This window comes from Battus philenor, unplaced genomic scaffold (genome assembly GCF_028537555.1).
Source record: "Battus philenor isolate CCGP_79_NKW_IND1 unplaced genomic scaffold, ilBatPhil1.0.hap1 SCAF_27, whole genome shotgun sequence".
NCBI classification, from domain to species: domain Eukaryota; kingdom Metazoa; phylum Arthropoda; class Insecta; order Lepidoptera; family Papilionidae; genus Battus; species Battus philenor.
Genome location: NW_027181690.1, coordinates 2309255 through 2332638, shown reverse-complemented (window position 1 = coordinate 2332638; position 23384 = coordinate 2309255). Strand labels below are relative to the sequence as shown.

The 23384-nt window shown below is 33.1% G+C and overlaps 1 protein-coding gene across 1 annotated transcript in view; it reads right to left on the bottom strand.

Annotated features, from left to right (window-relative positions):
* Positions 1–20207, bottom strand: part of Hasp (Hig-anchoring scaffold protein) — a 146497-nt gene extending 126290 nt beyond the window's left edge. Inside the window, exon 1 of the mRNA XM_068769131.1 lies at positions 20135–20207. Coding sequence (XP_068625232.1) covers positions 20135–20183 — 49 coding nt within the window. The 5' untranslated portion in view covers positions 20184–20207. The remainder of the gene's footprint in view (positions 1–20134) is intronic.
* Positions 20208–23384: the final 3177 nt, after the last annotated feature.

Genomic DNA, 23384 nt, shown 5'->3' with positions numbered 1-23384 from the left:
AAGTATTGAAGGTGCAGTGGTTGCGTAAATTATGTAATATCGTATACTTACTATCGCATGTCACTGAGTTACCACTGTTCCTCGCATGATACGATGAAAAAACTTTTTTTTTTCAAAACTTTTAATTCCATTTAACACGTTCACTACGGGCCCAATTTTGAAGAACTTTCAGCTGGTGCGGCTGAGGTCGAATCAGCCTCAAGCTGAACTTCCTAGTAGTGCTGTTGAGGCCTTTTCTGCCTCATGTTCATCAATATTTTTTACAATATTGAGTCAATGCTTCGCAGACATAAAGAAAACTATATTTGTCTTTGTCATACCTCATACGGTTGAGTGTAAACAGCCGCCGCACTAGAGAGAAAACACGAGTTTTACGCGCCGCACCAGTGCAAAGTCTACCATGAGGCTGAATCGACCTCAAGCCGCAGTGAACGTGTTAACATCTCAGATCATATAGTCATGATAATAAATGCAAAGATATGGAGAATTTTGATTTGCAACATCAACTGTTAGCTTTCTCTTTACTATTAGAGTCGTGTTCATTATCATCATTTTAGCCGTGGATTGTGCACTGGTGGAAAGAAGCCTCTCCCACAGATTTACGGTTAAAAAAGGTTGTCTACCCGCCTTACGCAATTGCTGGTCAATGGTTTCTACTGAAGAACCTTAAAGTCATTACTGCCATTTATTCACCACGCTATTTGGGCATTGCATAGATCTGATACTGTACTATCTATTACTCACCTCAAGTGAGTATCGATTATTTTATAATCCTATTATAATTTACCCTGCAATAACAAATCAAAGCTAAATATATCTATATGTACACCATAACATGAAATCTGAAAAGGAAATCGACAACGTATCGATATTCAAACATCCTGTGTAAACCAAATCAAACATATTTGCATTGCGTTTGCTTCTAAACTCAAAGCATACGCTCTGTATAAATCTCCGACATTTATTTATAGATTCGATTTGTTGATAAACTTTGCATATGGCATTAAATCTTTGATCTAATTTAATATTCTTTTATGTACATGTTAAAAAATAAAAATATAGTTGCATAATAACTAACAAAAAAAATGTGCTATTGACGGTCTCATCGCACAACAGAATTTTTTCCAGAAAATCATAATATAGAAGTAGAAGGAATTCAAATTCATTCATACATATATTTACATACATTTATTCCTATGTTAGTAATAAATATTTCATATAACAATGCAGCAATAATTAATAACATTAAATTTACTAGGATAAGTTGGCATTTAAACGGAGAAAGAAAATATAATACTAAATTAATGTATAAATAATCATAGGTCGAGTAAATTCTGAATCTAAACCGTTTCTTAAAAATTGGCAATGACAACACGTTCCACAACACATTCACAAGCTAATAGTCTGTATGGTAAAAGATTTGGCCATGTATGATTTAGAATGCAACGGCATTTTAATTTCAGATTATCTGATGATCTCAACTACCTTTATTTGATAATTTTACATTTATAATTGTAATGACACTTAGCTAGTATTAATATTTTGTTCAATCATGATTGTGAAAGTTAATGATCTAATCCTAAATAAATAAAAACGATCAGTTAAATAAATAGACAGAAGATATTTTAAAATAGATATCAGCACAGGTATTTCTCAATCGAAATAAGAGAGTTTAGGATAAAAATACTATCCTAAATAAATAAAAACGATTAGTTAAATAAATAGACAGAAGATATTCTAAAATAGAAATCTGCACAGGTATTTCTCAATTGAAATAAGAGAGTTTGAAATAAAAATACTACCCTAAATAAATAAAAACGATCAGTTAAATAAATAGACAGAAGATATTTTAAAATAGATATCAGCACAGGTATTTCTCAATCGAAATAAGAGAGTTTAGGATAAAATACTATCCTAAATAAATAAAAACGATTAGTTAAATAAATAGACAGAAGATGTTCTAAAATAGAAATCTGCACAGGTATTTCTCAATTGAAATAAGAGAGTTTGAAATAAAAATACTATCCTAAATAAATAAAAATAATTAGTTAAATAAATAGACAGAATATATCCTAAAATAAATATTTCCACAGGTATTTTTTAATCGATGCAAGAGAGTTTGGAATAAAAATATTATCCTAAATAAATAAAAACGATTAGTTAAATAAATCGACAGAAGCTACTCTAAAATGAATATCTACATAGGTATTCCTCTATTGATTCAAGAGAGTTTGGAATAAAAATACTAACCTAAATAAATAAAAACAATTAGTTAAATAAATCGACAGAAGCTACTCTAAAATGGATATCTACATAGGTATTCCTCTATTGATGCAAGAGAGTTTGGAATAAAAATACTATCCTAAATAAATAAAAACGATTAGTCAAATGAATCGACAGAAGCTACCCTAAAATGGATATCCACACAGGTTGTCCTCAATTGATGTAAGAGAGTATAGAATAAACGTACAATCCTAAATAAATAAAAACGATTAGTTAAATAAATCGAAAGAAGATATTCTAAAATAGATATTTCTACAGGTATTTCTCAATTGATACCAGAGAATTTGGGATAAGCATACCTTCAAAAGGAGAGATCAGGCTTTAATTACATCATAGGTATACCGGCTTCAATCAATCGGTAAGGAACGCGCATACCAGAGCGAGGCATTCCACATTCCGATACATCGGCGCTTGCCATCCAATCGTACGATCCCAAACGGGTCGGAATGTATTCATCAAATGATTCCGCGTAATTGAATACGCCAGTACTGTTACAAAGAATTTATTTCTGAACGCTTTTGTGAGATGTAGTGATACTACAGTAAAAAAGTTTCAAGCGTTGTCTTTAGCGACCCTAGCTAACATTATATTACAATATGTATTATATTATCATTATATAATAATAAAACCACACTCTGTTGCACATCTAAAACAGAGTACCCCAAACTTTTTTGTGTCGTAGACCCCTTGCCATGTTTTTCCGTGTTGGGTAGGCCCCCTACTTACCTTATATTGATTTCCAGTAAATTTCTAACTGTAGTGAAGTTTAGTGGTAAAAACTTAAAGTAAAAACACATATTAATTTATACATTTATTAATTGATTTAAATTAAAACTACTCAAAATAAAATTTTGTATCTACTATACCAACTAAACCAATCTATGATACCAACATTCTACAACTTACACAATTTTATAAACTTTAATAATTATTAATAATTTTTTTACTTCATAGATACTTTTATAAATAATGTAAATGTTTTGATATTATAAGATAGTAAGATGTAAGTAAATAGGTACTATCAATGTATGTGTTGAGATCCACTATCGTGGACTCCCATTTTCATTTCATGAACCCCCAAATTTTTGTCAGGTTGTCATAGACCCCTAGGGATATAGACCACTTTGGGAATCACTGATCTAAACAATGTCATATAATTGTGGTAGTGAGGAAATAGTTGAAAAGAGATTCAGAGGCAAGAAACTGTGACGAAAGAGCGTAATGGGATATATGGAACAGGTAAAGTAAATAAATCTACAAATTTCTGAAAAAATAAAAAAGGCCCCATTCTTCTCAAGATAGAGGTGAATGGGAGGTCCCCACAATAGGGATCACTAATAAAAAAACTACATCTAATAAAACACTATGGTTATGGTCTAACCGCAATCGCGATTTGCCATAAATAATTTTTAGATGGATGGAAAAATATTTATACTTTAATAAAACAGTGTCGAGTGATACGGTAAAAAACAGTAATTGTACAGAGAGATTGGTTATATATGTAAAAGCCTTACAACGTAAGTTTATTGGCGACTTACTGGATCATCTAAAACCTCTTTGTATTTTTATTTGTTTTTTTTATACTATTTGACAGTTTGTGTTGCGATGCAGTTTATGCTTGTTCGTTTGTTCTGTCAGTTTATTGTTATGTATTATTTTACTGTTAGTTTTGTAAAGTTATAATTAAATCACCGCCATCATTTTCATTTTATTTTTTTTAATATTTTCGTTCATTGGTCAATAAAAATTTTTTACACCTATTTAAAATCAATAAAGCGTTCGCTTAGAAGTTTCGTTACATTATAATTTTTCTATTGAAATTCGATATGCCTGAAACTTTTCAGTTCAAAGTCTGTACTGATAATAAAAAATGATTAATTTTAATATGTAATATAAAGAATTTTGAAAACGCTTTCCAACAGTACATTATCAATAGATAAAGATTTTTATTATACCTGTAACCATTGATTTTTGTATACGATGCACTATATACTCGTATTAAATAACAGCGAATGAATTATACTTTCATCCCTTTAATGATTTTACACCCATAACTAATCACCCTGTATAAATATTACATACCACACCAAAATACTCTAATCTCAGGCTTATATATCAATCGTTTATAAAAGGTGTATGGTGGCAGATTTATTTTACCAACGTAAATAAAAAATTTACTATTTGTCACATATCTTTAACAGCATCAGACGATAAAATAAAAAAGTGTATTTAATTTTGTCCAGTTGCACTGTCTCAAACGGAGTCCTGTGTTAAGCGCAAAACGCTGCCTTAAACTTGGTTCAAAGGACCACATTTCTGAACGAATATTTTCTTTTAAATTCACAAGAATTCAGAGATTGTTATTATAAGCTCTCTCTTTGAGATAGCTTTATAAAAAATCCTTTGGATTTAAGATGGGTGACGTCAGTTGCCCGAGGATATCACCTTTCTTTCAGTTCTTGAAGAATTAAAATTTTTGTGTAACTTCAACTTCTTTGAAGTTTCATGAATAATCGCTTTTAAAAGTCCCAGTGAGGTCAATCTTCTCTGTATTGAAAAGTCATGGATTTTAAAGTAAATATCTTTCAACCAGTTCAATATTTTTGAGAGTCCTAAAAGATCGACTGGGCCTTGACCTGGACATAGCCGGAGAGCAGTTGCTCGGAATCCCTGCATCCAAGATCGAATAAAATTAAAAATCCGTGTATTACTTATCCTTCGAATACACTTGAAGAGTCAAAAAATTTTTACACTGGTTTAATTTACACTGGTCACTTTTGTGTATAATAAGGAAAATTCTTAAGTGTCTAATTTAATAAAACTGGAAACAAATACATCTCTATAATGGCTTCCTTCAAGGTAAAGCTACGAAGTTATCAAAAGCGTCGTGATTTGTAAAGAGCCCACAAGAGAGCCTTCGTACTTCATCTTCAGCACCATAATTCCAGGGGACCAATCCGCTTCTGTTATCTCTCCTTTATCATCTATGATTCTGCTTCGTAAAACAAGACTGGAAACACACTCTCTTCGATTTGTATTTCGTCAAATGTTATTATTAATAATCAATTATTTTTATTGATGAATAACGCCTTGTTTCTCTTAGCTATTTCATTACTTGAGAACGACATTACCTATAATTTTTTCTATTTTGTTCCCTAGTACTTATGTAATAATGAAAAAAAAAGAAATACAATAACGGTTTATTCCTTTATTTCTTTTTGCTTCCTTTTGCAATGTCGATAAATAAAAAGCAAAGAATTTAGTTTAGTACGGGTGGAATTAATTTCGAAAATCCTTATTCTTCACGTAGCAAATTGTATCACATGTTCTCTTATTGAAATAACTTGGGCATTATTTATTTACGCATTATAAAATAGTACTAAAAACTTTGCCTATCTTCTAAGAGATCAAGAAGAGCTTGAAGATATTGTTCCTATGTTTTTTTATCTGATTTGTTCTGCTGCTGCGGCAGTTGCAGATTCTGAGATTACGAGAATGCAGTGCATTGAGACGGTTTAACCTAACACCTCTTTAAAGGTAATGCTCGAGGGCTCCCTGGAAAGCCCCGACTTGGGCCGCTACATACAATGAGCGAATTGATTTTCTCATTGCATACACATGTACAACCTAAATTATAATATTTAGTTATGTGATGTGGAAAAACGTTTATTGAATAATTAACATAATTTGTGCCCGGAAAATGAATAATGCGCCTACGAGCGGTTGCGCATCGTTTCCTAGTTCAAATCCGACTCCCCGAGAACTGCAACAGCCGCGGGCGCACCTGCTGCGCCTTGGATACCTGCCAAGGCGCAAGCAAGAGCGCGTATCGTGCACGCCGTGCGAGTGAGCGAGACGAGTGGACGAGACGAGCAAACGGTTGAGCGTTGTGACGACGTCCGCGGGAACTTTCACATATGGCGGCTTTTTATGTAGCAATATTATTACAGTTATTAATATCATTAGTAAATATATAAGTGAAAGTGAGATATGATCTGTCGAGTTAGTAAATTTTAAATAAAACAAATAATCAATAGATATAAAGCTGGACCATAACTAAATTACATGTGATAAACACTTGACATAAACATGTTTCACCCTGAGGGTGGGTCGGATCGCTAAGGGCGATTAGTCTCGAGAAGCGGCTGTGGTTAACAGCTCCCGTTTGCTTCGTTACGAACTTCATACGAAGGGTAAACGGTACGGTACAGGATTGTTACATATATCCTTTATTAGTCTATTTAAAAACATTCAGTTTTAAACATTCCTTCTTCTCCACAGTTTGTAGCTGTATATGAGACGGGTGGAGTTATAAAACAGATCTGGGAAGAATTGTGATCGCCTAATGCAGTGATTCCCAAAGTAGTCTATATCGACCCCTAGGGGTCTATGATAACCTGCAGGGGTCTACGTCAGCAAAAAAAAAATTTTGGGGGTCCATGAAATGAAAATGGGGGTCCACGATAGTGGATCTCAACAAATACTCTGATAGTACCTATTTACTTACATCATACTATCTTATAATATCAAAACGTTTACATTATTTATAAAAGTACCTATGAAGAAAAATAGAAACAGACTGGACATCATAAACCGAGGAGATTTAAGATTAACCCTTACAAAATTGACGCTAAATGTTGATAATTTATTATTAAAGCATCAGGTTCATCCTTCTCATTAAAAATATTGACTTATTGCTTATGTTATTTTATTTATAGTTTATTTTATGTTTATTTAATGTTACGTATATTTTACATAACAGATACAAAATTTTATTTTGAGTAGTTTTAATTTAAAATCAATTAATAAATGTATAAATTAATATGTGTTTTCACTTTAAGTTTTTAACACTAAACTTCACTACAGTTAGAAATTTACAGGAAATCAATATCAGGTAAATAGGGGATCTGCCCAACACGGAAAAACATGGCAAGGGGTCTACGACACAAAAAAGTTTAGGGAACTCTGGCCTAATGCTTCCATACGGTCCTAACTTACACTAATACCTTGGTGGAGTATTGCAGAATGGTCATAAAAGAGTGTATAAACAGGTTGGGTAAACAAATAAATACCATATAGAAATTAATAAAAACTGAATGAACGAAAACGTAAAATTTAAAATAAATGAATAATGTATAAGTAAAAACACAAAAATAAAGTAATATATAAAATGTAATATCTGTATAATTCCGTAAGGGAATTCTGCGAAAGTGTGATGAGGTATGAACGGAACAAAGGATAAAAAAGGAATGATAGAATATGTGAGGAATGAAACAAAAAAAAATAATTGACACAAAGATGGAAGAAAACGAGGATTATTGTTGTCACATCTCTGTGCACTCAAGAGAGAGGAAGTAAGAAAGGCCTCCACAAAGGCGAGCGAAAAAAAAACGATACTAATACACATGTGCATTTGTACGGCTGGATTGGACGTACGGATGGACTGCACTGGATCTTCTCATACAAGGATCCTGCGCTGATAGTTCGTTCACCACTATCTATCAGATTATTTAATTTTTTTTTAATTTACACCTCTTAAATGCGTTATAAACAATCTCCACCAGTTAGCTCAGAGTTATGCAGAAATGACAGGTGGGCAGATGTGTAAATGACATGCTTAAAGGAAGATAAATAAGACAATAAGACGTGCCAAGTCACTACCTATTTTTAAGAAAATGGTTTAAAAATTATTTATTAGATCTATGATTATTTATACATTTCATTTCAATTTATTCAATTTTTCATTTATACATTTCATTTCAATTTAGTCATTACTTTTTCTTCCTCTGTTTCTTTATTTTATCCGAGGCAAGTGCGATCCAAATCAATTTGATGTTTTTATTTATTATTGTAATATATTTATAATATGTATTACACCTTTTTTATTATAAGTATATATGTTATATACGTATGTATGTATGTTTAAGTATGTATGTCTATGTATGTTTTTGTATATTTATGTTCATTTGTTTGTGAATATGTATTTTTTTTGTACACGTGAACTACCCTTTATAGGTACTATTATCTTTTCCTTACTATGGTTGTCTGTAAGAGATTGCCTTGAGTGATAAGACCGCCCATTGTACTTTTCTGTATATTATTGTATCTGTATATTATGTATCTTATCGTTTACAATAAAGAATATGAAATAACTAAATTAAATGAAAAAATAACCAACTAGTGTACACATATAATAAAACATTACGTATTTTATAGTTACTCGTAAACACCAATAGAATAATATAATATAATACATATATAAAATTTACACATACATATATATGATACAAATTAAATAAAGTTCACGTAAACTTTTAAATTGAGAAGTCTCCAACGTTCTTTTAAAATTATAACGGTTTATTATCTCTTATTCCGAGTAGAAGTTTATTTAAAAGTAGAACGCTTTAGACAAGAAAATAAGAATGAAAAATTTCTAATTTGTGAAAAGGACAAAGTCGTTATAGTTCATTTTATAATTTTAAGTTTATCTCGTGGTTTATATTGAAGAATTACAAATATGGCATTAAATAAGAAGACGAAGTAATATACGTAAGGAACTCAATGTATATGTATGAGTTTTATGTAATTGTACGAAGACACGGACGCTAATGCCTGTGTGATATGAATTCTAAAAAAAAGCTCCAATAACTCTAGAAGAAAGAAGTTCTTTCATAACATGGTCAATATATATAATAAATTGTGAGCAATTTTTTAAAATATTTATTAGGGGGGCATCTTCAGGAGTTATGTTACACCGATTAGTGCCAAACACAGTCTCTGTGGCGGTTGTGTGATTCGCATTGTTTGCCGTATACGCATTTTTCAGCGGGCTGGCGGCACTTTATTGCACGACTACCACTGCATGTGCGGAAGTGGTTAAATATTGGTCCTTTACTTACTTAATTTTTTTTATTAGCCAGAGGCGTTGTATGATCTTCAGCTCGTGGAGAATGGCAACAATCGTCGTCATCATTTCAGCCCTACTACTTCCACTGCTGGACTTTCTTGCGTATAGATTTCCAATAAGACCGCTTGTACTCGGTCTGCGTCCGGTATTTCCTGGTGGCCTTAAAATGGTCCTGTCCGCTTTATGAATGGACTTTCTACGCTGTTTCCGTGGTCCAGAACTTTGAGGACCCTGTTGCCATGTTTTCTGCGCGCTATGTGGCTTACCTACTGCCACTATAACTTGCAAATACTCTGGTTTATGTCGGTTGCTTTCGTTCTTCTACGAATCTGTGGCAATATTTCAACACTGACTGCAAGTTATGAGTATCTTTGTTCACCAGCGCTACCTTTACCGTCCGTATATTATTGTTCTTCACATCTGAATTGTTTAGATATTAGCTTATGAACCAAGAAGTTTCACTCGTAAGAGGTTGACCTCAAAAAGTTTCGACTCACAAATGACCGCCAACGCGACGAAAAGACTCCGCAGTGAATATTCATAGAATTTAAGATGAGATGACTCCTCAACTGTTTGCTCACCTTGAGCTGAAAGCCGCGCCGTTTCAAGTTACGACCCGGTGTGTTTATTTACAACCGAATGTCAATTCCACGAACGTGTCGAGAACATTCCAGAAAAAAGTTTTTGTTATTTCATTGGAACGACTACAGAAGATCACATGATTTTTCTTTTTAAAGTTATTATGTACTTCAATTAAAACAATTATCATTACTGATTGAAAATTTAGGAGGAATTTGTGTATAAATAAATAGTCATACATTAAACAAAGTCGTACGCTGTAATTAAGCTAAGATTAAAAAGTAAAGTAAACTTGTCATTTAACTCCTTGATGTTAGGAAGGCAGGTAATTTTTTTCCCTAGGTTGGCAGGACTGTCTTTATTTGCCAAGCGTCTGTTTATCAAAAGTTGGCATTTCCTTTGAGTCATACCAAATAATTTTCGACTTTTTTGGCCAAAACTCGACTTATATCGTTCCGCAAACACGGTATTCACCTGATTTGGCTTCGTGCGACTTCTAGCTTACTCAGCAAATTTGATATGCCAATGCGGGGACACAGTTTTGACACGATTGATAAAAACGAGAGATAAAAACTGAATCGAAGATCTTGAAGGCATAAGAGAACAAGATTATTCCGACTGGTTCGAGGACTGGAAAAACTTTCTCTCTCTCTCTTTCACTCTCTCTATCTCTCTCTTTCATTCTTTCTCTCTCTTTCACTCTCTTTATCTCTCTCTCTTTCATTCTCTCTCTCTCACTCTCTTACTCCCTCTCTCTCTCTATGTATAACTGACAAGCCTGCAAGCTTCTTATAGGTCCTATTAGAAATCCGTGGGGATAGTTATGTCCAGCCGTGGTTATTGTGTTGACTGCAACGATGATGTCTCTTCTGTTTCAAACAGTAAAAACATTAAAATATGATATTAAAATGATGCAAGAAAAAAATTCTTCATTTTATTTACTCTTTCATTCGCCGCTGGTGTTTTTAATATATCTTGGAAGAAAATTGCGTTGCGTATCAACTTCAGCTGTCACATGCAGACATGAATTATGTTTCAGTATAATTTATATAAACACTACCGGACATGAAGCGAGCCCATTCATAATATATATGTCAGTTCTTTGAATATCGTTCGACCTTTGTACTAAACGATAGGAAAGTTTCTTGTGAATTTTTTGTACATATATACTTACAACTGTCATTGATATTCTTAGCTCAGCGGTTGAGAACTCCGGCTTACGATCGTTGGTCGCGAGTTCAATCCTCTATCATTTACAATTTGTTTAATGGAATCAGGCGTTACCTCGCGGAAGTCCATCCTAAGTAAGAAAAGGACCAATATTTAGCCACTTCCGCACATGCAGTGGTAGTCGTGCAATGAAATGCACCGCCCGCCACCACCAAATTACTCAACACGTGTTTCACCCCTCAACGGGGCATCTTCAGGAGTTATGTAACACCGATTAGTGCCAAACACAGAGACTCTGTGGCGGTTGTGTGATTCGCATTGTTTGCCGCATACGCATTTATTAGCGGGCTGGCGGGCGGTGCATTCCATTGCACGACTAATACTGCATGTGCGAAAGTGGCTAAATATTGGTCCTTTTCTTATTAACAATTTGTGTATTAATTATTTATAATTGCCACTATTCACAAACGAGTTTCAAGAAGACTGGCAGCAGCATCCTCTGCGTACTGTAATACCACATTGCGATCGCCAACCTGAGTACAAAGCGTGGCGATTATGGTACATCCCCCCCATAGATATCTTTGGTTGAGACCTATGGCTTGCAGTGGGCCTCTATGGGCTGAAACGATACATAAAACTTAAATTTATTACACTTAACTACCAAGTTAAAGTTCAAAAGTACCAATTTTACTAACTTATACAGAATGTGTGACCTCCACAATTCATATATTAGTGATATTGATATATTCTCGTGCTCTCTCGAATCTTTTAAAAGACAATTTCGTTCGAAATTATTGAGTACACAATACGATTTAAACTATAATATAAATATATGACATAGATATATAAACAAACATAATTTAAATATATAAACCATAATCTTTGATCCCTGTTTAGTAATGTTTTTACTTGTTCTGTCATTGTTTGACTATAAATCATTATATGTTCTCAGTGCGATAGTTATAAGGTAACAACTGTAACTAATTTTATATGTCTAAGCTTCTAAGTTTGTACTTTCTTACTGCCTTTTGTTACTGTTTATCTCCAATAAAGTAAATAAATAAATAAACTTGAAAATTTACTGATTTAGTAGTTATGGGTAAAAATCTTAAAAGTAACATATAGCTCATTTGTCAGTAAATAGTTTTAAAGATTTTACGATTATTTCCAATTATCGTGTGTAAAGTGACCATTCTGAAATATGTCACCTTATTTTTTTTCTATTTGAATTCAACAAACTAGTAACTTCTGACCGTGTAGTCTGCAGGAACAGATATTAAAAAAAATTAATTTGAAATTATTCCAATTTTTTAAACGCTATTTCTTACTTTATTATCATAACTTTATTGTTTCTGTAACTATTGATTTTTAGACAGGATGTACCTTACATTAAATTCGAAATAATGTTTAACAAACCCTGTCTGTATAGGATTGACAGCAAAAATCCATTCAGCATTCACCCCTCTAAAACTTTAGAATTTTTTTTTACATTTGACCTCTGTCTCGCCTGATGCGCTGACAAGGTCTACGATAGTACATGCTTGACTAGAGGAAACCTATTTACTCTTGTCTAGAAGACTCCATAGTTATAATTGTCTGAAAACAATTACGCCGATAGTTTGTTCCACTCCTTGGCTGTTTACACTATAAAAGTATTTACAAAACGCTCAATGCGAGCGGAAGTAATTCCAACCGTAGCATCGTGAATTCACATTTCTTGTAGTCCGATTGAAGAAAGGAGATGGAAGAATTGTTAGTTGTAATTCCAACGCACACTCTACGAAATGTAGTCTGTAGAATACTAGTATAATATATTAAATAAAATAATAATCAATCACCCTGTATGTTTGTTTAAGAATCGACAATTACAAACTTTTTATCACATGTAAAAAATGTTTTTATCGACCATAATAAGAATAACTTTGGCTCCATGTTAAAAATGCATTTGACAAACCCATTTTTAAAAAGTGAACGATGACGTTCCGTTACGTACTAGACAAGTTGACGTGTAATTTTCCCGCCAATTTCGACATGCTATTGAAGACTATCCGATGTCGGTCATTTCGATTACGTTATTTTAGTAAGGTTTTTTTCATTTAAAATTCTTATAATTATTTTATTCCTACACATATACAGCCGCAATGGTATTTCATTCCAATTCAATATTTTTATCCTAAGAGAGGAAACATTTTTATTATTTATTAATTTACACAATAACAGTTAATACATAAATATACTTAATTAACTTGTATTATGTTGAGGAACTAATCAACTCGACAATTGCATATGTAAAATAGTATTTCTATAAATAATAGAGATATCTGAAATCATTGTAAAGTATATATACTATAACATAGTACATATACCATAACGCTATCTCTAAAACTATAATACTTCAAATTTTCCTTTTGACAAAAGAAATAAATTAAATGTGCGTACCAAATTTCAGATCAATCTGACAACGGGAAGGTGCTTAAATTTCAATTTCTAATTTTGACCCAAATAAATAAACAAATAAATTCCGTACAGGTCGAACTAAATGAAGCCGTTTAAAAATAACACGAGTTTTACAAAATTGTTCAGGCGAATTTTCAAACAATAGCTCTTGTCTATAATATTGGTATATTAAAAATGACAAAGAATCGACTTTATTATGAAACAAAAGACAGCGTACCAAGTTCCACACGAACGGACAGCTGTTAAACAATTGAATGACGATTTATCTATTAATAAATTCGTTTAATAAGACAAAGTAATAAAACAAAAAAACTAAATTCATTTAATCGCCAGGCATAAATTTCATCATAAGAGCAACGTAAAGACAGCCGTTTACAATGAAATAATCATAATCGTATAAACACATAGCCTTCTACGTAACATCTTCAAGACATAACTAATGTAACCATGAATTATCACAATCCCGGGACTTATTATTGTGTTGGCTGATCCGAGAAACGTTATCTTCTACTTGCTATGAATAATCAATTGGAACGATATAATATTGATAAATAAATACAATAAAAAAACGTAGTGTTTATTGTATTGTAATGTATTAGTGAATCAAGACTTATCAAAAGTGTACATTAATTTAAGCCATAAATATAAAACGGATCTGTGTATAAATATACGCAATGATGTATTCTCAATGTCCTTATTAACAAATTTACTTGATGATGAAACGATTACACTGATTATATGTTATATATATGTGCAGCATATATATATATATATATGCAGGCCGCTTCCTACCGATCTTATTTGAAATCTATGGTAGGGGAACTCATGGACGCTCTAAGGCTGAAGATATGTTGATCTATCAAACGCGTGGTTTATATATACGTATATATATATATATATATATATATATATATATATATATATATACACACACATAATCACACTCACGACTTTATTAATACATAATAAGCTCTCGTGCAATAAATAAAAGAAAATTTAGAAAACATAATAACTATTGAAACCAGGCGTTTAACAGATCATCATATCTTCAGCCTTAGAGCGTCCACTACTGGGCATGAGATCTCCCCATAGATAGGTTCCCCCATAGGATCAGTTGGAAGTGGCCTGCATCCAGCGTCTTCCGATTTCCTTAACATTGTCGTCTGCTCATCTTGTAGGTGAATCTCCTACGCTGTGCCTTCCTGTCCATGGTCTCCAGTCCAGAACCTAAAAACCACGGTGATGGCAAAGAATAGTCATCATCCTTTCCTCTCGCGGTTACTACAGCATCTCCCGAATAAATTAGAAAAAAGAATTTGCGCTCGTCAATCCACATACCAAGCGTGGATAGATATCTCGCTGCAAAGACCGCCTCCAAAGATCAACATAATGACCGATCTTACGCTTCCCCCACATTCATTTACTTCCCGTCAAACACCTATTCTTTACTAACCGTGTCTCAATTTCATCAAACAAATCATGGTTACATCAACATATTTGCGATGCAAATGATCGCATGCTATAGTAAGTTCCTTGACCCCGCCGGAAGCGGAAGAGATGCGGCATGCCGTTGTACTAGCACCGAAGACCTTTCTATCACATTAATGTTAGTTTTCACTGCGGTAATATATTAAATACAATTATGACTGGAAATAAAAATAATTAGAGTACAATATATCTCGTAGTGGAAACGCACTGTAAACTAAGTGTACCATAAAATCTAGAAGATTCTATGATACTTATCACCTTGCGATGCATGTCGTCAATTATATAATACGTACAGGCAATACTAAGAAGAAAACACAAAAAAATTGTTACATATAAATGAATCAGTTATTCAGGGTTTTAGATATAGATGTAAAAGATTGGAAGAGGTGAATAATGTATTAGCTGTCAATTGACATATAGTAAACCGTATCCAAAAATCAATGATTTCATAAATAATTATATATATTGAACATAATGATTATAGTAATGTAACTTATTAAAACAAAAAACACAAACGCACAAAAACAAAAAAAAACTACACTTACTGATGAAAACATGAAAACATTTCTTAGTTTTTCCGAACGGAATCGTATCCGTGTTTGTGTATGTGTGTATACGTGTTGCGTTATGATCTGTGTGTGTGCTAACAAACTTTCGACACGGGACCATCGGCGAGTCGTAATGCTAGTCTTCCATAGATCCATGGTGTTTAGTGCATACGGTTGTGTCTCATTAAATATATGGCACATGGTAATAGTTTAGTAAATATATATATTGTAATAATTTTGCTACATAAAAAGTTCCCGCGGACGTCGTCACAACGCTCAACCGTTTGCTCGTCTCGCCCACTCGTCTCGCTCACTCGCACGGCGTGCACCTTACGCGCTCTTGCTTGCACCTTGGCAGGTAGCCAAGGCGCAGCACGTGCGCCCGCGACCGTTGCAGTTCTCGGGGAGTCGGATTTGAACTAGGGAACGATGCGCAACCGCTCGTAGGCGCATTATTCATTTTCCGGGCACAAATTATGTTAATTATTCAATAAACGTTTTTCCACATCACAATATATATAGCTATCACTGTTGTGGGGTAACTGAGTTTTGCGATCGTAGGTCGCGGCTCGATTCCTGGAATATAGTCTAATATAATTCACAATTAACAATATAAAATTGCCACTACATATGAACAATTTTACAGAAGATGAACAGCTGCGTATTATGCGTACCATAATATCAAAATGCGACCGCCAACCCGCCTGCCACCAATTATGGTATATTCCCCCATAGTTATCTTCGGGCATGCCTAAGTCTTGCAGTGCGAATGTACGTATATGTCACAACATGTATAGGTTTCCCCATAAATCAAGGTCAAGACAAAAAAATAAAAATCCAAATATACAATAAGAAATGTGATAAAACAAAACTCAAATGTGACATATAATGTATTATAGAAAATAAGTAAAAATGTAAAATAAAAATGTAAAATAAAAAAATGTAAAAATAAAAGAGGAAAGAATGATAGATGAACAGAGCAAAAGGGTAAGAAAGTAGAAATGTAGCATGAAAGATAGACAATAGACCGAAAGAGAAAGTAAAATATGAAAGAAGAGAGAGAAAATAAAAAATCATGTGAAAAATTAAATTGCAAATAAAGTCCCTGTCCCACCATAAATAGGGGTACGAGAGGCCCCCAATAGCGGGGGTAACAAAAAAAGAAAAAAAACAAAAGGTCAAGAAAAAATCAGTTCGCAAAGCTGATGGTAGCTTTCCGCGGAAAATTAAACAAATCTACGTCACATATCTTCATTAATTTACTTCGCTTACGTGTACCGTATGTATACTGTGATTTTTTACCATTTACACATGGCCACAAGATTTTTTTTGTATTATTTTTTATTCACTTTCATGTCACTGTGAATAAACCTTTTGTTAACAACAGACACGATCATACTGCGTCCGTCTGATTTAAAAAAAATTGCAGTTTTTGACAAAACCATGTACGCAAAATTATTGCGACATAAAACCTTTACCGACCTTGTTAAAAATATGTGCTATGCAATGCTGGCGAGTGACATTAAAAGATACAGCGTCGTTTTTTTTTAAATTTAAAACTGCTCTTTCGCGATTTTGTCTTTACGTTGATTTGTGGGACATCAAATAAAAGTCGTAAGGTTTGATTTTAGAAGCTATGTAAGTGCTTTTTTGTCATATTTAGTTTATGTATGTAATCTTTTAATCACTTATTTAAAAAAAATTAAAAAATACAACAGTAAACCCTTCAGTTATTTATTTAGAAACTACGGAATTTTTTAATCATCATACGAGTAAAAATGTTTTCACTAATAACTTTGTAGTATAAATGAATACATATGCTGTTGATTTACCATTAAAATAGAATGTTCATGAAGCGAAATGAAACATAGCGCCACATTTGTGCAGCACAAAACTGGTACAATAAAACCCGATCATTCCTTTTCTTTCTTCTCTTGTTTCTACTCTATTGCCTTATTGACCTTTACAGCTTCGGGCAAGAGAAGGCAGCGCAGGAAATGATCTTAGTCTAAACCCCTTTTCATAACTTACCCCTTTTTTACATAATCTACCAAAAGGCCTCAAAGAAACTTGCCTCAAGCTGTTACATCACATACAGTGTCACTAGTAAAGGAGGTCACCGTGTTCTTGGATAGCTATGTTTCTTGGGGCAAGGACCTGGAGTAGTAACCTCGGCTAGAGTTGTCACTCAATCAACATCATAATTTCAGCCATAGAAAGTACTGTTGGACATAGGCTTCACCAAAAGTTTTCCAAAAGGACCTATTAAAAATAGGCTGTATATATAATTTCGACGACTTTAACGAGGTCATCACATTGTGAGTGGACATCCTTCGCTGCTGTTGTCGGGACATGATCTCCATTCTATACTTCACCCAATACGCGTTAGAAATTCAGAATCAAATATGCTCGAAAAGTTTTTGGAGAAAGATTTGAACCTTCCGAGCAGATATCAATTAGTCTATACAATACATCAGGCGTCGCATGTTACGATTTTTTTTTTAATTTCGTATTTCGCGTATTTCAGATCTTGGAGCCCTGAGTCAGAAGAAGCTGTAAAAGCCAGAAAGACTAACAGCGTGCACTAGCTATCAAATATAGCCCTGTATAGTCTAGCCCGAAAAGTATTTAACTAGAGTTGATATGTTTCTATTTCCTGGCCAACAAGTTACTCAGAATGCGTTTAGAGATATCTGGTTTTAATAATATATAAGAATATAAATAATTTTATTCAAAATCAACCTCAGAAACATGTAACTATATTTTATTTCCATGATTTTCTAGTTTAATATTTTTTTTTTTATGTAATATACTATACTCTTTTCATTTGACTCGATGAACCTTGACTTTGTTTCAAGGTTCGATCAGCTCAAGTCCTCGGAACCCTTGCATGATATCTCTTCACGAACAGTCTGCTTAAACGGCTTTAAAGTCAGTGGTCAACTGATAATACAGTAGAATATAGGAACTCATACGAAGGCTCCGATCGGAGGCCTAGTGCTTTCTATAAAAGAACTTTAGCCTTAACTCTGAACCTGCGGTAACTACAAATGCCCCTTTGGTAGTTTGGTAGTTTGATATATATAATTTAAAAAATCGGCAATTAAGTAAACAAGATACAAAGAAGACCCGATGTAATATATTTCAAATAAAGCTTCATCTACAGTTGATGAAAATATTTCCCAAGAAACTCCAAAGCCGTTACGTATTTTCAAAGAAATTTGTTTAATTCGTATCTAAAAATAAAATGATCTCAACATGTAGTATTAACAGTAAGTACCTTTATAAGTGTATGGATTGGCTTAAAATATTTTCGTAAAAGTGTATTTCGCAAAACAAAAGAAGGAAAGTTTTTCACATTTTACATTATAAATATTAGATCTCTTCTAGTGTTAATACTAGAAAATGTTTAGATATTAAGTCCACTATAGTTACATTTTTAGACAAAGAAATTTTTAATGAATTTGTAAATATCATATAACGTAACCAATAGGGTCTTCGTTTATGAACAGTGAAAAAATATATTGCACAATTAATCCATGTAAAAAATCACATTATACCAAAATTTATATACATATAAATACGTCTATCTGTTTGATATATACATAAATAAATAAAAAATAATAATCAAATACTATTCTAGTATCATATTGAATACAAGATTGAAATGACAAGAATCCTTGACAATGACATCGCTTGATTTTTTTTTTTCAATTAGGCTATATTTAACACTGTGTATAAATATGTACTGTTAAACTTTTTTAAACTACGTGTTGTTGTGGAGTTTCTGCCTTTCTTCTCCACAACTATTACACATGACGAAGCAAAGTAGAAAAAATGGTGATTTAGACTCCAGTTTAGTCCCTATGATTAATAAATTAATTTTAACTTTTTTCTTTTTATATTTAGTACTACAAACCACAATTCACATATTTATCAGTATATAATCTTTTTAAATATACGCAAATTTAGTTACAATAATAGTGTTTTACTTAATATCGAAAAAATATAACAAAAATCATTCAGTGTTTCCGAATTCGTAATAATTTACATGTATTACAACGTAATAATTTACATGTATATTCATACACTAAAATCTATTTAATATACCCATAAATACACATAAAATAAATTACATACTGAACTGTTTAAAATATGAAAGCTATTAACACATTATAAAAACAAAATATAAATGTAAAATTAATCCGTAAATAATATTGCAGTTTTTCAGATTTATACATTTTTTATAAACCTTAATAAATTTAATAAATACATATATAAATAAAATGAAATTATTATTGCTCTTATAAAATGATAATTAATTCATTATTGCTCTTTGGTATTTGAATAAAACATGAAAATTAATTTGAACATAAATCCGTGAAAAACATCGCTGTTTTGTAATATATCTATGAATAAATGCATCCATAAATATATCAATGTTTTCAATGTATAAATAAATAAGTAATTTTGTTAAATACTTTACTATTTTGATATTACATGTCGACATATATAACAAAGAATAAAATTATCTTTAGAAGAGTGTATACGATGTTTTGATTGAAAATTATATTGAAATTTAATTATCCCAAAGCGACATACAGCACTGGAATATAGTGAAGGCTGATTGATTTGTATTTTGAAAATTATAACATAAGGGCCGTTTCAAACGCGGTGTTGGTGTCATGAAGGCTGTACTCACCGACAAGCCAGAGGGCCAGGGAGGTGGCGAGCAGAAAGAGGTACTTCATCTTCGATTTATCACTCAATACGAACAATGCATATTGCGGAGGGAGCGCACGTGTCTACCCGGCGCCTCTCACTCGCGGTCTGAATGACCAGACCTCCTCGGAGAGGGGAGGGCCCATCCCTCCATCGACCCCACCGCGCGGGGGATGAAGCCACGGTGTAGAGCTCGGGCATTATTGACTATTGTTATTTAGTTATCAATTATTATCCACCTAAAAGCTTTCCCGTCGTAATAGAGGAATAAGTGTATACTAACCACGAACAAGATATAATTGAATTTCAGCACCTTATATGTTCTTAATATAATGAAGCACCCAGCCCGCCTCATGTAATTATAAATGTCACTGATTTCATTTTTCAATCGATCTCATCACACTCTAGAATTGTGATTTGTATTATTGTCCAAATAACTGTTTTTTTTCTCCAGCCTTCCACATGATTCGTGTTATGGCCTAGCAAAAAGACATCTAGAGCAGCAAAGACAGAATCTTGCTTAGTAAGGTTTCATCATTATCTTCTCCTCTAGATTTCCATCTAAAACTGATAGAAGTCAGCCTGCACCTAGAGTTTCCGACGTCTTTAACATTGTTATTTATCCTAGAAGGTGGACATCCTATTCTTGGCTCGCTGGACTGATTTCCAGCGGCCATATAGTCTACGTATTACTTTCGTATGTCTGCAGAACTTCTCTTCAGCAAAAACCAAGAGATGTCCCAAGGACGTACTCCTCACGCCCATCACAGGGTTCCCGTAGAATACACACCATATCACACTATGAGGGATGTATGAAAGGCGTTACAGAGCGAAAGGGAAAGACAGAAGAATTGTGGCAAGAATGGAAAGAATGAATACGATGTATGGAAGACAATAATGAAAATAATAAAATAAGTGAAAAAGTTAAATAATGTTGAATAGTCCCTGTCCCACACAAGATAGGGGGTACGAAAGGCTCTCAATAGCCGGGGCCAAAAAAAAAAAAAAACAATAACCGCTTTACTTGCGACATTCCGCACAGGACATCGCGTCATTCATAATAAAACAAAACACTACTCACCACAACACAACACCCGTTTTAGAGAACGACCACCCGTTCCCTAACCGCAAACAGCGTGGGCGAACCGAAGTTGGATACTGATCCATTCATGGCTCACCTGTGGTCCACGCTGCCGTCCCAAGCTGCGTACATCAACACTACACAGCTCTACTCGGGTAGAGCGGTTTACTATTTACAAACGTCATCGTACAACTGGAATGCGCCAGTCCAGCTTCTGTTTTATTTTTAAGTTCACGGACCCTTCTGCTCCGTGACCTCAGTGCCGATAAGGCTGTAAAAGCCCCCGGGCTAACAGCATCAACTTCAACCGAAACCAAGCCAAGATCTTTTCTCTCCTTATTCGATCTCTTAGAGGAATACATCCATGGCACCTTGAGTAACTTTTGACCTGTCTGTGAGAGCTACTACGTTGTGACTTTATATAAAATAATACCTTAAAAATTACGTGTTTATCTTCAAGCTTTTTAATATTTATTAACACGTTCACTGCGGGCCCAATTTTGAAGAACTTTCAGCTGGTGCGGCTGAGGTCGAATCAGCCTCAAGCTGAACTTCCTAGTAGTGCGGTTGAGGCTTTTTCTGCCTCATGTTTCAATCATTTTTTTTACAATATTGAGTCAATGCTTCGCAGACATAAAGAGAGCTATGTTTGTCTTTGTCATACCTCATACGGTTGAGTGTAAACAGCCGCCGCACTAGAGAGAAAACACGAGTTTTACGCGCCGCACCAGTGCAAAGTCTACAATGAGGCTGAATCGACCTCAAGCCGCAGTGAACGTGTTAAATAAAGTAATTTTATTAGTACTTTTAAATTCTTTTTAAAATACATATAGTCTAGCTGTTTCTTTCACCTGATCCTCTCAAATTTGTGATAATTATAGGAATAGGTAGTTGACTCTTCAAGAATTTTTGATTTTGTATACAAATTGATGGCTATCATTTCGGTTATGCCAATTGGTTATATAATTGCGATTTGTGCGATAAATCTTTAATTAATGTTAGTATGTAACGCCATTATGAAAGATGGTTCATATCTGCCGTTTGCAGAAGATCTGTCCAAGCCAAGATAGACATGTAAGTATCAAAATGGGTAAGACATTATCTGAGAAAATATATTAGAGCTAGAACCAGATCTGCTGGGAAACCTGTCCTATATGGACCGCTTATTAGGTAATTCATTTTTCAACCTACATAACTAAAGCTTTTAAAATACTTTTTATTTATTTTATATAACACATAAAATCTACTTGATGTTAAAAAATTATAGAGGATTATTAAATAATTACTGATATAATAATTACTAAATTATACTCTGAATAAAAAAAAATTAACGTGCTATTTTATATTGCACAATTTTTGGCAGAGCTCGCGTATTAAGTTGCACTTATTTACAAAACTTCGTTTATAATAAACTTTAAAAGCCAAAAACTTAAATTTAAAAAAAAAGGCCTCGTATCCAAATTTTTATGTAAAATCAAATCATCAGGAAAAGAATAGTAAAACCAATTTATCAGAATTTTTAATGAGAATTGTGGTATGTTTTTTTCGACAAGATGATAAATATCAATCGAAATTGATGAGATAACTACATACGCAGCTTTCTAATAATAAATCAATCAGTTTTGATCGTTGGTTGTTTCTGATTAATTTCAGAGTAGAAAATAATTGTTCACTAACATATGTATAATGAAGACATCATTTGCTTTGCATTTTTTATCAAAAGCGCAAATATCTCAAAACTCACATAAACTTAATTAAAATTTCTATATTTACTTACAAAAACATATATTTTTAAATCGTAACACCTTACGAGAAACTCGTCAGAAAAAAAATATTTCAATTTAGTATGAACTATCATTTTACTATAATTAATTTTATATTAACATATTGACAGGAGAAAGTCAATATATGAAATTCAATTTTAGAAATGTAAAATAAACATGTTTAAACTACCGCGTGTTGAACACCCCTGAACTAAATTAATAAACTAATATAGTCTGTTAAATTACATTGGTCAGACGAAAACAATACATTTCAAGGTTTGTAATAAATACGAGGTTTTAAACACATAGTAACGATCTTCAATTACATTTACATTAAAAATTATAGTATCTTTTATTACACCATTTCTCCAGGCTTTATGAGTATT